Raw genomic sequence first — 14,077 nt, 5'->3', positions numbered from 1 at the left:
CACACACACACACACACACACACACACACACACACACACACACACACACACACACCGGGAATCTGCTCTCCTTCACCTTGGTGGTGATGCTGATGGCAGTGGACTCTAAACCCACCTCACGGGACCATTATAGAGTGGATACTTGACCTGTGTCCCCATTTTACAGAAACATAAACTAAGCTTCAAGAGAAATTGGTTTTTTCTGAGGTCCCTGAAACTGGGACACTGTGGAAGAACTGAGTCTAACCAAGGTCATGGGACTTCAGGGATGGCCTCCCCAGTCAGACAGTCTTGCTTGCCTCCCACACGTGCCATCAAGCAACCTGTCCATCTCATCTCCTTAGCAACCCTTGCTTCTCCACCACCCAGAACTTCCCAGCCTTCCCTCTTGCCCTTGGGGTACCCAGGCGTCCATCACACTCAGCTCTTACAGATGTTGACCTCTGGGACCCAAGCTCTACCTCACATCCTTTCCCTCCCCCGTCCCAACTCACAGCCACCTTGCCAGACACCCACCCCACTCTCCTCTGGTCCCCTCTTCGCCTGCTTTAGCCTCTGTCACCATCTCCCTTTTGCCAGCCTCTGAGTCTGTCCTTGTGTGTCCTTTGGTGTTTCTCCTTACCCCTCCTTCTTCCTCCTGTGACTTTGGGGCTGTAACCCATGTCCTTATGCATGACAGAAAAAACCTCTACCATTGAGCTATATCTCCGTCGGTGCCCCCTCTTTGAGACAGGGTCTAATGTAGCTCAGAGTGACCTTGAACTTAAATGTGGGCAGCCTCCACCTCCCAGTTGATGGGATCACAGGTGAACACCAGCAGGCCTAGCTCTTGGCCCTTTTCAGTTTTGAGGCAGGGCCTTGCTCAGTTCAAGCTGGCTTTGAGCTCACTCTATAGCCCAGGCAGGCCTCCAATTTGTCCTCTGCCTCAGTCCTCCAGTATCTTGAACTACAGGTGTATAGCATCTGCCTCGGCTCTGTATCTCTTTATATATCTGAATCTTTCTATTTCTCTGTCGTCTACTATCGCTCTCTCCTCATCTTTTCATCTTGTGTCTTGTGCTCCCCTCTGACAGTAGAGATACTGGGGCCTTAAAAGCATCTTGACCTGCATCCAAGTCTGGGCTTCATCACTCATCCTTGTCGGACTATGTCCAAGTTAAGTCCCTGGTCACGCCTCAGTTTCCACATCTGTGAAATGGGCACCCCCGGCAGTTCTTACTCTAAAGGTGGAGGTAAGGCTGGTGCTGAGGGAAACTACAGGGACAGAGTCATGTAGGGAGTTAGATTTCTTTCTCTGCATCCTCTCTGTCCCTGTCTCTTCTCCAGGGCTACCACATGGCCTGGTCCACAGTTGGGAGTATGAGTACTGTGGGGAGAGAAGATCATGAGGTGGGCAGAGGAGTCCCAGCCAGCAAGGCCTGGGCATGGGACTGGTGTGGGGCTGGGGACAGGGATCGATCCGCCTCGGCGGCAGTGCTAGGGCCAGGATTGCATCTTGTCACAATAATTTATTGCTCTCATCCTGTCTGATCGATGGCGCTGAATTAGCACCGCGCCTGATACCCCTGGAGCCCAGAGCCTCCCCCAGCTTGGCTGGACCCTGCCCCTTATGGGATCCCCACAGCAGCTCAGCTCCCAGTGCCCAGTGGTGGCCAGCCCAGGCCCCTCTGCCGACCGACCCAGGGTGCTTCTGGCCCTGCCCCTTCTCCATGTCTGAGTTTGCTCCTGCTCCCCTGACTGCCTGTCCTCCTGGGTCCTCAACTCCATTTCTCTGTTCCTAACTTTCAGATCTCCCCCACTGCCCCCCATACCCCCGTGTCTTCCATTTTGTCCCAGTCTCCGTTCTATGTCCAACTGTGGATCCTATTGTCTCTGTCCTCTAGCTCTTCTGCTGTGCCCCAACATTCCATCCAGGGTCCTCTCCTGACATGTCCCCTCCACTCACCTCTGTCTCTCTGGTTCCCCAAAGTGTGTGTGTCTCATGTTTATATGAATTCTACTAAAATGGCTACTTTGCCAAACCCTACAAGGGAACCCACAGAACCACCAGGGCTTGCAGATCATTCTATAAGACTCTCAATCCAGCCACTCTCTCTGACACTCTCTGACAACATCATACAGCTGTCTTGTTCCATATCTAGGGCCCTGTCCGTGGTGGATGGCTTTGCGCATCAACGGGTCAGCTTTAGGGAGGTGGTAGGACCACTGGGGCAGAGGTCAGGACTTCTGAAGATGCAGGTAGGTGCCAGGACAGGGACAGTGGTACTGATGTGGTAGTGAGGTTTGAGCTGGGCCTGGGATGGAGCAGGTGGAAATGAGGAGGCCTGGGTTTTAGTGTAGGGAACACCAGAGCCCCAGTACTGAAACTGAGGTAAGGAAGGCACTACCTTACCTTACCTTACCTCTCTCTTAAAGAGAGAGCCATGAATCCACCCGGCAAGGGGGTGTGTGGGGGACACAGGGTGGGGGTGGGGTGTTCACCATGGTGTGGCGGGGGGAGTCCTTTGGCTGTCTCAGCTCTTGTCTCCCCCATCCACTCTCTTGCCTCTGCCCTAATCCCTCAATTTTCCGCATCTCTGCCCCCTCCCCTGCATCCTTGCTGACCCAGGTTCTCTGGTGCCCTGGCTCTCAGCTCTCTAATTTACTTCCTCTCAGCCTCTCTCCAGTCATTCCCTCTTCCAGAATCTCCCTGATTCTGTCTCTCCTTGTCTCTCTGTCTCTGTCTCTTCTTTCTCTCCTATCTGCCTGTCTCTGTCTCCTTGGGTCTAGAGCTTCCTCTTTCTGACTGTGGGAAGTCTATTCTGCCTGGTCTCTCACCCTGCCTCTGGTCCCATTAGCCTGTTGGCTCTTCCCCTCTCCCAATCTCTCTCTCTGAGACCTTGTTTGTCCCCCACTCCCACCCCCACCCCGGCCTCTTGCATCGCTCAGGGTCTCCGTGTCTCAAGAGGAACAGCCTGGACTGGGGCTGCTTGAGCCTCCACCTCCATCCCCTCCCCCAGCACTGTTTTGTAGGCGGGGTGCGTGGCACTGCGGCTCCCAACTCCCTGGGGACTCTCCCTCACCACTACCCCCACTGACATCGTTCTGCAGGCTGGCTGCAGCCCCAGGGACATCCGTGCTGAGACTGGGACTCCAGGAGAGAGTCAGAGACTCAAAGAGACAAGCATGGCTCCAGAGAGAGATACAGAGAGAGACAGGGGGTGGGGTGGGGTGGCAGGGACCGAGGTGGGGCCTGGGCCTCCATTCCTGCCCTTCCAGGCCCTGGACTCCTCTTTCCTTTTCTTAACCACCCCAAATCTGGTACCAGCCAGATCTCACCCAGGCCTTGTCCCTGTCCTGCAGTGAAGCCTTATCAAAGGTCCCCTTGTGTGTTTGTGTGTTGTAGCTCATGTTGTAGCACATGTAAATATGGCCTGTGTCAGTTGTTGTGTGTGTCCCTGGACACAGAAGATTAGGTGTGTGTGTGTGTGTGCACGCGCGTGTGAGAGAGTGTGAGAGAAAGAGAGAGAGAGAGAGAGAGAGAGAGAGAGAGAGAGAGAGGGGTTGTGGGGGCTGCCCAAAGCCACACACATCTATGGATGTGACAGTGGGACACACATGTGTGTCCATCAGCTGTGCGTGTGACTGCCCAGAACTCTGGGTTGAGCTGTGTTTGGTGTTTCTGCATCTGTGCAGGGCTGAGTGACCAAGGCAGGACAGCTGTCTCTGAGGGTGAGGAGGTAAGGAGTCTGAGTCCAGAAGTGGGGTGGGAGAGGCAGAGGAGCTGAGGGGCCACTGTCAGTGGGGTTGCTGAGCAGGAGGGGCTCACCCAGGAAGCACAGTAGCTACAGAGGCCCCCAGACCTGTGCCAGACCCTGGCTGTGTGGTTACTACATCTCTGAGCCTGTGTCTGACTCTGGCTTTTAATGCCTACAGTGTTCTCTCTGTGTGTGCATGCACAGACAGTCATTTGGGAGGCGAGATGCAGCAGGCTGGATTGAATGTTGGTTTGCAGCAGAGAGGGTGTGCATGACCAGTCCTGAGGAATGCTAACAGGTCTGAGTGTGTGCATGTGCACGTGTGACCTTGTGATTGTGCATCCCTGGGTGTTTTCTGGGGTGCTGCTGTGTGTGTACACAGTGTGAACTTGTGCTCCGTTCTGGGTGTGAGGCCGTGCCTATGGTGGCATGTCTGCCTCCGTGTGGATCTGTGTATCAGGAGTGACCCTATGTGACAAGGGGTTTCAGTTCTTGCATTTCATGGTATCTGTATGCAATGTATGGAATGGTGTATGATTTCTATGTGGTCTGCGTGTGTGATATGCGTTTGATGCATATATGGGTGTGTCATGAGTACGTGTACATATGGTATGTAGTAGTTATGTGACGTGGTATGTGGTATTTATATATATGTTGTATGGGTGTGTGGTGTGGTATATGGAGTGTATGTCACATGGTATTTGTATGGCATATAGGAGTGTACAGTTTCATTCGTGAAGTATGGTATGTTTGTGATATGAGTGTGTGGTATGTGTACAGCAGATATGTGGAATATCTATGGTTTATCTGCTGTACAGGTGTGTAGTGTGTGTGGGTGTATAGTTTGTCTAGTGTGTGTGTATAGTATGTCTCGTGTGTGTGTGTGTGGCATGTGTGTAGTATGTATATGGTGTGTGTGGTACACAAATGTGAAGTATGAAGTGTTGGTACAGTCTCCCCTCCTAGGAGCCAGGGCAGAGAGTGTGGTTGATGTGACCAGGGTGAGAATTGGGTGACATTTGCGGTAAGGTGGCAGGTATTGATATGACAGCCCCTGAGAGACCTCTTTTTTGCCAGGACAGCCATAGGAGCTCTTACTGGCTGGCAGCATGCCTGTGGGCCCAGAGTATGGATGGTCTGTGTGCCCATGGTCAAGTATCATCTCTGCTGTGTGCACAGATGTGTGCACATTGGCATGTGGTGTGAGGAAGGGTGAATGCAGGATCCAGGGCATGTATGTGTACGTGTGTGTGTGTGTGTGTGTGTGTGTGTGTGTGTGGTGTATGTGTGAGCAGTGTGTGTGTGTGTGTGTAGTGTATGTGGGAGCAGTGTGTGTGTGTGTATGTGATGTATGTGTATCTGTGGTGTGTTTGTGTGCTGTGTGTGTGTGATGTATGTGTATGTGGGAGCAGTGTGTGTGTGTGTATGTGATGTATGTGTGAGCAGTGTGTGTGTGTGTGTGTGTGGTATATGTGGGAGCAGTGTGTGTGTGTGTGTGTGTGTGTGTGTGTGTGTGTGGTATATGTGGGAGCAGTGTGTGTGTGTGTGCGCGCGCATGCACGAGCTGTACGCGGGGGCAGTGGTGGGAGAGGGGTCTTGGGCCGAGTCTCTCTCCTCTTTAGACAGAGCCCCGGAGAAGATATGAAATTTAAAAAAAAAATCAATTTTCATTCCACTTGTGCAGATTGTGTTAAGGGGAGGTGGGGATGGGGGGGTCTGGGTGAGGGATGAAGGGGCTGGGGGCGGTGTGAGGCCTGAGGCGGCTCCCGAGGCGGCCAGCGCAGCTTAGAGAAATCAAAACAACTGGTTAAACCCCAGCCCAGGGGGCTGGGGTGATGGGGTGAGGAGACAGAGGCAGAGAGGCCCAGAGGCCAAGGGGGACGGGTGGGGGGGGGCTCCAGAGACAGAATGAGAGATACTAGAAAGCATTTGGAGACTGAGGCACACAGAGATGAGCAATAAAAAGACCCTCGGTGACAGACGGACAGACAGACACAAACAATGAAGGGGACCTAAGAGGCGACTATGCAGCAAGCACCGTTTTGAACACACACCCACATACACACACACACACACACACACAGAGAGAGAGAGAGAGAGATCCACAGATGACAGACAAACCCCTGGTGGCAGGGACATTGTTGTTGCTGGGCTGCTGTAACCTCTAAATGGGTGCCCCCACCCAGCTGAACTTAGCCCCTATGTCTAAGTGAGAATGTCTCCTCTCTCTGAGCGTGGGGGCTGCTGTGGGGTTTCCCCACTGTGCTGATCAAATTGGGGACTCTGACTGTGGCTCTATGCCTTTGATGGGTGTGGCCTCACATGTGTGCCATCTGGCTGTGGCAGCCTGTATTTGGGGTGTTTTGTGTGTCTGCCTGTGCTCCAGTTTGTGTGTTTGATGGAAGGTCTCTAGTACCTGTATGTGTGACTGTGTGCCTGCTGCTGACTTGGCTGTGCTGCTGTGTATGGGGGGGGGGCGTGTCTCTGTTTCTGTACGACATTGTCTCTCTGTGTGATTGCACTGGTGTGTGACCTGGTGCCTGTGTTACTATGCATCAGTCTAGGCAGATCTAGTGTCTGGTTCTGTTGTACATGACAATGTTCAACATTGACGTGTGACTTCATTGATGTGTGGGCTGTGGGACTGTGCATGGTTCTGTCTCTGTGTGTGTTTTGAGTGTGGGGAATGCAGTGGTGCAAGTGACTTTGTTGGCCTGTGTGCTTGCAGGAGGTGTGGGTCTGTGTAATTGTGCTTGGTAAGGAACAGAGGGAGGCAGCCTTTGCCTGCCCAACCCCTCTCCAAGCGGCTGCCTCACTCACGCACACATTCGGTGCCATGGCTTCGGGCGCTAGAGATGGGGGTGAGGGGGGGCTGAAGGAAGCAAAATAAAATTAAAAATTAAAGCTTGCCCGGAGTCCCCATCCGCATCGTGCCGGCCGGCTGGGAGGGGCTTGTGATGCTCCCCCTCCTCAGCCACCGGGGCTGGGGCTGTCTGTCCATCTGTCCAGTGGCTCTGCCAAAGCTGCTGCCTGGCCCTATAGCCCCGGGCCGAAGGCCCTACTTCCTCCATGGGTCGATCAGCAATCAATGGGGCCAGGGGGGTGCCAGGGGCATGGCGAGATCAAAGGAGTCCCAAGAGAGGGACATTGGGACTGAAAGAGAGACCTAGAGACAGAGATGGAGACTTTGCAAGAAAGAGAGACTCAGACAGGGAGGCAGAGATGTGGAGACCCAGAAATGGAGAGAGGAACCATGTGGAGACTAAAGGCCCAGGGACCAACAGATGAGACCTAGAGATGCTAGCAACCGACGTAGGAGAAATGCTGGTCTAGGTGGAGACCGACCCTGCTGGAGGGGCCAGAACCAGGTCCTCGGGGGTGGGAGTGGGGCTGATACACAGGACAGAGACCAGACACGAGAGAGATGGGAAAAAAGTGGCAGCAGAGACTGCGAGAAGGCAGAGATGTGTGTGAGAGACGACGGGGGGAGCGTGGGAGCAGGGCCCGGAGCGCCGATCCCACGGCTCCTCGTTATAACGTGTCCGGAGGAGGCGGCGGGGAGTTGAAAGCGTTGGGAAGAGAAATCAAAACCAACACGGAAATGAGAGGGGCCAATGGGGGGTGGGGGTGGGGGAGGGAGGAGGGAGACCCAGAGAGGCAGAGACAGCAGGAGGGGGGAGTTAGGGGGGGGTGAGTGTGGGGAAAGAGATGGTGAGGTGGTGGAGACCGCTCGGTAGAGAGATGGGATGGGCGGGGCTGAGAGGAAGGGGCCGGGAGGAGGAGGGAGAGGTAGGCAGATGAGGACAGAGATGGAGAGACAGAGATAGGGGAAAACAGAGAGACGTGGGGAGGTGGATCAGTGAGGGATGCAGAAGGAAATAGGGGTAGGGACTGGGAGACAGCTGTGGGAAAGCGGGTGGGCAGAGACAGAGAAATGGGAGACGGGACTGAAGCACGGGAGGAGAGAGTTGAGGAGAGATGGGAGGACCGTTCTAGGTGAAGGAGAGGAGGGAAGAGAAGAGAGGCCGACTGCGGGGAGAGATCAAAATGAAGAGGAAAGAGAGATAGGGAAGGGCTTCCAGAGAGATGGAGTATGGGAGGGGTGGCCCTTGGCAGAGGCGACTCCAGGGGGCCAAGGAAGTGTTGGGGGAGTTAGATAGAGAGAGGACAGAAGTATCCAGGAGTGAGGCGAGATTTATGGCTGTATGGAATGAGAGAGGTGTGTGGAGTGTCTATAGAAGACCTAGTGGGTGGGGTATCTGAGGGAAAGGGTGTGTGTGGTGTTGGATCTCTGAGCGCAGGCAGGACCGCAAAGGATGTCTTGTCCAAGGGTAGCTGCAGTGAGTGTGAGCGGGGCAGAATATAGATGAGGGTATCTGAGGGGCTGGGCTCACAGAGGGCAAAGGTGCAGAGAAAGGGGTGAGGTCTCTACAAAGCAGGGTCTCTGAGGGAGTGGGGATTTGAGGGAGTCCATGCAGGGAGGAGGCAGATCCAAGGGGAAAGAATGTCCTAAGGGGGAGGTGGGTGCCACAAAGCAGGAAGCGGTGTCAGGGTGTCAGAAGACAGAGACTAGTCAGGGAAGGGGTATCTAAGTGGGGATGCCAATCTGAGGGGAAGGGTATTTGAGGGGTAATGCCAATCTGAGTGGACAGGTGTTTGAGGGGGGAGACTGTCTGTGGGGAGGGAGTGTCTGAGAGGGGAGGCCGGCTGATCTTAGAAGAAATGGAGAATCTTCTTTGAGCAGCAGGTTTGAGGCAGGGGTCCATGGGTTCCTGTGGGCAGCAGGCTTGGATGGCTCTACCTTGAGAGGAAGGGGAAGGACTGTGTGTGGGGGGGTGGGGGGTGGGGGGGATACAGCTCCCAGAAGAGGAGACTGAAAGGTGGGCAGGCCAGTCTAAGGGAAAAAATTAGAGAATCTTTGGTGAGCGGCAGGTTTGAGAGAGCCGTGGGGTAGGGGAGCGGTGGTCTATGGGCTCAGAGGGCAGACTCGGGGCTAGGGGGTATCTACTTGGGGAGGGAAGGCAAGGACTGGGCCTGCTCCTCCCAGCCTAGCTAGCAGATACCCAGCTCTGCCCACTTTGAACTGGCCACTGCTGCAGTGTGAGCCACAGAGGGAGCTGCCGGGGGTCAGCCAGGTGGGGGCGATTTGTGTTTTCGAGCCTGATAAATCTGAAGTAGCTGGAGAGAGCCACACGCAGAGGGAGACAGGAAGACCCAAAGACCCAGGGACCAATCTCTTACTCCCCCAGAGATCAGGCGGGAGGCAGGATAGCCAGAGACCCCATGTGGGGGGCATCGGGGTGGGTGGAGGGCGTTGAGGGATGGTGAATTGCCAGACTTTAGTGAAGAGGACCGCATAGAGGAGGGCGCAGGACAGGAGGGAAGGACAGCGGCTTCAATTAAAGACACCGGGACTGCGGGAGGGGAGAGAGTTAGCCGGGAGGGGTTGAGGACTGAAGCAATCAGGTGGGCTGGCATCAGGTTGAGGTCCTGGGAGGGGAGGAACCCCGCAGCACCCTACTGGCTGACCCGGTTCTCTCCCGCTGTCCTGTCTCTGTCCCGGCTTCTGCAGGGCTCGCTCTACCATGGACTGTAGCTGTGTCTCGGACCTTCTCTTCGCCCCGCCTGCCCTGCCGGCTCTCTGGACCCCTGGTAACTGTCCTGTCCATCCTCACAGCCTTTCCCAGGGGCTGCACCCTGTTCCTTATCTTTCCTCTTCCCGTCTCTCTCATGCACCTGTGAACCTGTCTGTCTCAGTCCCCATCAGTTCCCTGGCTACAAACCCTTTCATGAGAAACTTGACCAGAAACTTCTTCATGGTCTGCTATCCCTGCCACCTGCTTGCTGGGACACAAAGGTCCAGGGTCTTTTGAAGGATGAATGAGGTGTCGTCGGGAGGGATGAGGACGGAAGGGGCGGAGATGAAGGATTTCCACACCACGTCCATTTGGCTGCACTTCCCCCGAGCTCTAGGCTAGGCACAAGGAGAGGGCACAGCCTAAAGAGAAGAAAGGAGAGGCATGTGGTGTTTAAGCCAGGGGGAGAGGATCTTCTTGGCATGAATGGGTCACTAATAAGAGGGAGTCTTTGAGAGCATCTGTCTGTCTGCTCTGAGTTTCATTGTGGAGTGTACGCGTGCATGACACGCCTGCTCATACACAGATTGGACTACAGAGGTCATAGGAATGATTCAGGGACTCTACATCTCAGGGTCATGCATGTATACTTTTGGCGGCTGGCAGCTTGTGTGCCATACTCCTGCTTTGGTGGGGTAAAGAGGATTTGCCTGTCTCTGGTAGTCTGTGGCACTCTCAGTGGCTATCTGAGGTCTATTTTGCAGGGTGTGGGTAGATGGCCCTGGGCCTGTATAACAGGATCTGGGCTTGGTTTCTGGACTGTGTCTGGGGTTGTCTATGTCTGCCTGCTATAACGGTCCTCTCTCCAGGATCCCTTCTGGTCTCCGTGACTTCCCCAGGGAAGTGTGCTATGGGTATGAATAGGCCAGGGTCCATCTGGACGGAGTGTCGATGGCATCTGAGATGAAATGGCTCAGAGATTAAAACTCCCCTTCCACAGGGAGTGGCGACCACTGCCTGTCCTTTGGCAGTTGGGGCATCACCTGCACATATGTACCAGAGGGCAGCCTGCACCAGTTCGAGATTCTGTTCCTCCCTGCCTCCTGCTTCCAGAACCTCAATCCAGAGAGGACAGAAACTATCCCCTGGCTACACAGCAACTGGATACAGGAACCCAGGTCTCCCAGCTCAGCATTGTCCCTCCCACATCCCAGCCTTTGATGGCTTCCCTAGCCTTCCCTGTCTCTTGTACTGCTCTCAGCTTGCTAGAGACCAGATTTAAACATGTGTTCACGTCTGGATCATGGCAATCTCTGGGAAGGTAGGAGGAGACAGGGGATGACATAGGAGCTCGTGTGGACACTGGTATCCAGAGCCTTCTAGCTTGGAAAGGCCAGGGATAGGTAGGATCTCCGCTCCTGGTCTCTAAGTGTGTACAGATGATGGGAACCAGGAGACTCCTCCCAGGGTGAAGTAAGGCCAATTGGACCATGCAATTGCAGACATACACAGGCTAGAGTGTAGACCTGGGAGGTTGTTTGGCTGTCTTGTTACCGTGAATGTGCCTGTCTGCCTATCTGGGGACTTGAGTATCATGGCCTCATTATCTTTGTCACACCAGGTGTTAGCTGGGCGTTGGGCTTGTGTGTCTGTATTTGTGCATGTTGCCATGGGTGTACCATGCTGGGTTGTTGCATCCATATAGTCTAGGCAGCCTACATCTGTTTGCTTTAGCAGCCCTAAGCAGGAGTGTGTGGCACTTGGGTGTGGTTGTGTCCCATGGACTAACATGGCAAGTGGATGTCTGCGTGATGTGCTGTCTGCCATGGGCACCTGCAGGGCTGTGCCTGCATCAGACACACAGCCTTCTACCTGACAGCTTGAAGATGGGAGCACATGGGAAGGGGCAGACCAGAGGTAGATACACAGATGCATACGGGGCTGAGTGCCAGGGGTGCTTTAGGCAAGGGGCAGATCACAAGTCACTAGAAATATCTCAGGCCTCCCTACAGGGTGATCACTGCTCAGAGTGGGCCCTCTTCAGCCACGTCCCAAGACAGCTGTGGATGCAGGAAATGGGTCCCTCTCAATTCCACCCTCTCCTTGCTCTCAAGAGACTGGGCATCTTAAGTTGCAAAATCCAGTAATACCCAGAGCCCCCAACAGTTTCCTAACTTTAAGGCCTCCCTGTCTCCTGTCCCTAGGGTTTGCCTTCCCAGATTGGGCCTACAAGCCTGAGTCATCTCCTGGCTCCAGGCAGATCCAGCTGTGGCACTTTATCCTGGAGCTGTTGCAGAAGGAGGAGTACCAGGGCGTCATCGCCTGGCAGGGGGACTACGGGGAATTTGTCATCAAGGACCCTGATGAGGTGGCCCGCCTATGGGGCATTCGCAAGTGCAAGCCCCACATGAATTATGACAAGCTGAGCCGGGCCCTGCGGTGAGGAGGGGCTGTGGGCCAGACCCCCATCCTGCTCTCTTCTCCCTTCGCTGTCCTTTCTGCCCCCCCCCAAAGGTGGGGGCGTTCCCTCTGTATCCTAGGACTGAATTCCAGTGGACCCCAGTACTTGTGAGTGGAAACTGGGAGGGGGTGGCGACAAGAGGAACCTGAGCCCAGCTACTGCCTCACCCCCCCTTGCCCCTCCCCAGTACCCCATCTTCTCTCCCACAGTTACTACTACAACAAGCGCATTCTCCACAAGACCAAAGGGAAGAGGTTCACCTACAAGTTCAACTTCAGCAAAGTTGTACTTGTTAATTACCCACTGCTGGATGTGGCTGCTGCTGCCACAGGCTCCCCTCTCTTGCTGACCCCTGGGCCCTTTGCTGGGGCACCTGGGCCAGATGCTCCACCCCTGACCCCTGAGGTGAGTCTGGATACTGCAGTCTTAGTGCTGGAAGAGGGGTGTTTTGCTGTCCTCTCCAGAGGGGGCTAAGCAGTACCGCCTCCCTACCTCCCTCTCCAGACTCTGCAGAACCTGTTCTCTACCCCACGCCTAGGAGAGCCAGGGGCTCGGACACCCCTATTCACCCCAGAGACGGATAAACTACGTCTGGACAGCCCCTTCCCATTCCTGGGTTCTGGTAAGGGGCTGGGGGTTGGGGGAGGGGATCAGCACACGTGGAGCGTGTACTCCAGGAGATAAGATAGAGATGTGTCTACAGAGTACGTGTGGGTACATGTGTTTAAAAGCCAGGGAGGGGATGCGGCAAAGATGTAGCTCAGTCAGAGTGCTTGAAGCAAGCAGGTTACAGTCAGTGCTGCAGCAGCTGGGTGTGGTGCACACACCAGAGATACCCCCCCACGCCCCCCACCCCCGCACGAGGGACATACAAGTTGGAGGACCAAGCTCAGTCTTGATCCTGACTACAGATCAAGTTCAGTGCCAGGCTAAGCTACGTGGGACCCAGCACTCAAGAGGCCGAGGCGGGTAGATTATGAGTTGGAAGCCAATTTTGGTTATATAATGGGAACATTTCTAAAAGCCAATCAAGGCAGAGAATGCTCTGCTGCAGCACAACTTAACGGGAGGGAGTTGGCTACTTGGCAGGAGGGTTTTGGGGGCAGGCAGGTTAAAGGAATAAAGGAGGGAAGTGGGGGAGGTGAGGTGGAGGGTAGAAGACCGTGCAGGAGGCACACCCACCATGCAACAGGCCCCTATGGCTAGTGGGCCAGCCTGACCTGTCCCTATGCCCCTCCAGGTGCCACAGGTTACTCCAAGCCACCCAGCCTGCTGGGTCCTTACGGCCGCGCCTTCCCTGAGTACCCCTGGAACTTCAACCCATACCTCACCGGCCCCTTCCCCAAGTTGCCCCCCTCTCTCTACCCACCTCACTTCTACCCCAACCCTTTGGGTTCCCTGGGCCACCTGCCGGCTGCAGGAGCAGGGGGAGGGCCCATGGCTGCACCCCTGCTTGCTGCGACAGGGGAGGGCCTGGGCCCTGAGCGCCCCACCGGGCTGGCAGTGGCCCCTCGCCTGGCACTGCCAGGGGCTGGAGGCCCAGAGGCCACACTGGCTGGGAAGGAGGACAGTGACTCTGAGCTGGAGATCACGGATGTCAGCGGCTGCAGCTCTGACAGTGAGGGCGATGAGGGTCTACCAGTGTCCCCCAAGACCAAGTCAGGCAAAGGGGGGAACGGCAGCTGAGCAGGTGTAGGGTGGATCCTGCTGGTGACCAGGGCAGTCATCCATGAAGCTTCTACATGGTCTGCCCTTAACACCAGCCCAAGGCCCAGGGCCAGCCCTTGGCACCCTCCTGGCCATTTCTAACCCCCAAGTGGAGGTCACACCTTCTCCAGAGTGGAGAGCAACAGGATGGCCTCTAGTTTCCTCCCAGGTTCTGATTTGAGGGGGATAACCGCCTGGCCCCACTCTCAAAGTGCAATACGGCGCACAGCCTCCCCTGACCTCCTATGTGCTGTGACCTGCGTGTTCGTGTGGCAGTGTCCCTAATCCAGTGCCAGCCCCCTCTTGAAATCCTCCCACACAGGTCCCCCTGGGGACAGGGAGCTCAGAGCAATAACCCCGCCCCCGCCCCGCCCTACCCAGGAGGGGCCCTCTCCCCACCGGCTCCCGTTCAGATCCCACGGCCACCTCCAGAGTTTACTACAAAAATAAAAGAACTGAGTGTGCGTTGTGGGTGCCTCACTCTGCATGACCACGGGGCACACCGCACACGCAGCGTGCACGCGTGCGGAGTCCTTAGTACAGTGAGGGAAAAGGGACAGGCGTCCGTCATCGGCGTCTGAGCTCTGAGACCCAGG

At 55.4% G+C, this 14,077-nt stretch overlaps 1 protein-coding gene across 1 annotated transcript in view; it reads left to right on the top strand.

Annotated features, from left to right (window-relative positions):
- The window catches only part of LOC110297412 (ETS domain-containing transcription factor ERF), a 17,778-nt gene extending 3,833 nt beyond the window's left edge, over positions 1–13,945 (top strand). Inside the window, exons 2-6 of the mRNA XM_029479095.1 lie at positions 9,310–9,389; positions 11,518–11,752; positions 11,984–12,179; positions 12,279–12,396; positions 13,015–13,945. Of these exons, the coding sequence (XP_029334955.1) occupies positions 9,323–9,389; positions 11,518–11,752; positions 11,984–12,179; positions 12,279–12,396; positions 13,015–13,460 (1,062 nt within the window). The 5' untranslated portion in view covers positions 9,310–9,322 and the 3' untranslated portion in view covers positions 13,461–13,945. The remainder of the gene's footprint in view (positions 1–9,309; positions 9,390–11,517; positions 11,753–11,983; positions 12,180–12,278; positions 12,397–13,014) is intronic.
- The last annotated feature ends 132 nt before the right edge of the window (positions 13,946–14,077 follow it).

This window comes from Mus caroli, chromosome 7 (assembly GCF_900094665.2).
Source record: "Mus caroli chromosome 7, CAROLI_EIJ_v1.1, whole genome shotgun sequence".
Lineage (NCBI taxonomy): Eukaryota > Metazoa > Chordata > Mammalia > Rodentia > Muridae > Mus > Mus caroli.
The sequence above is the reverse complement of the archived record's forward strand: the minus strand, read 5'-3'. Positions and strand labels throughout refer to the sequence as shown.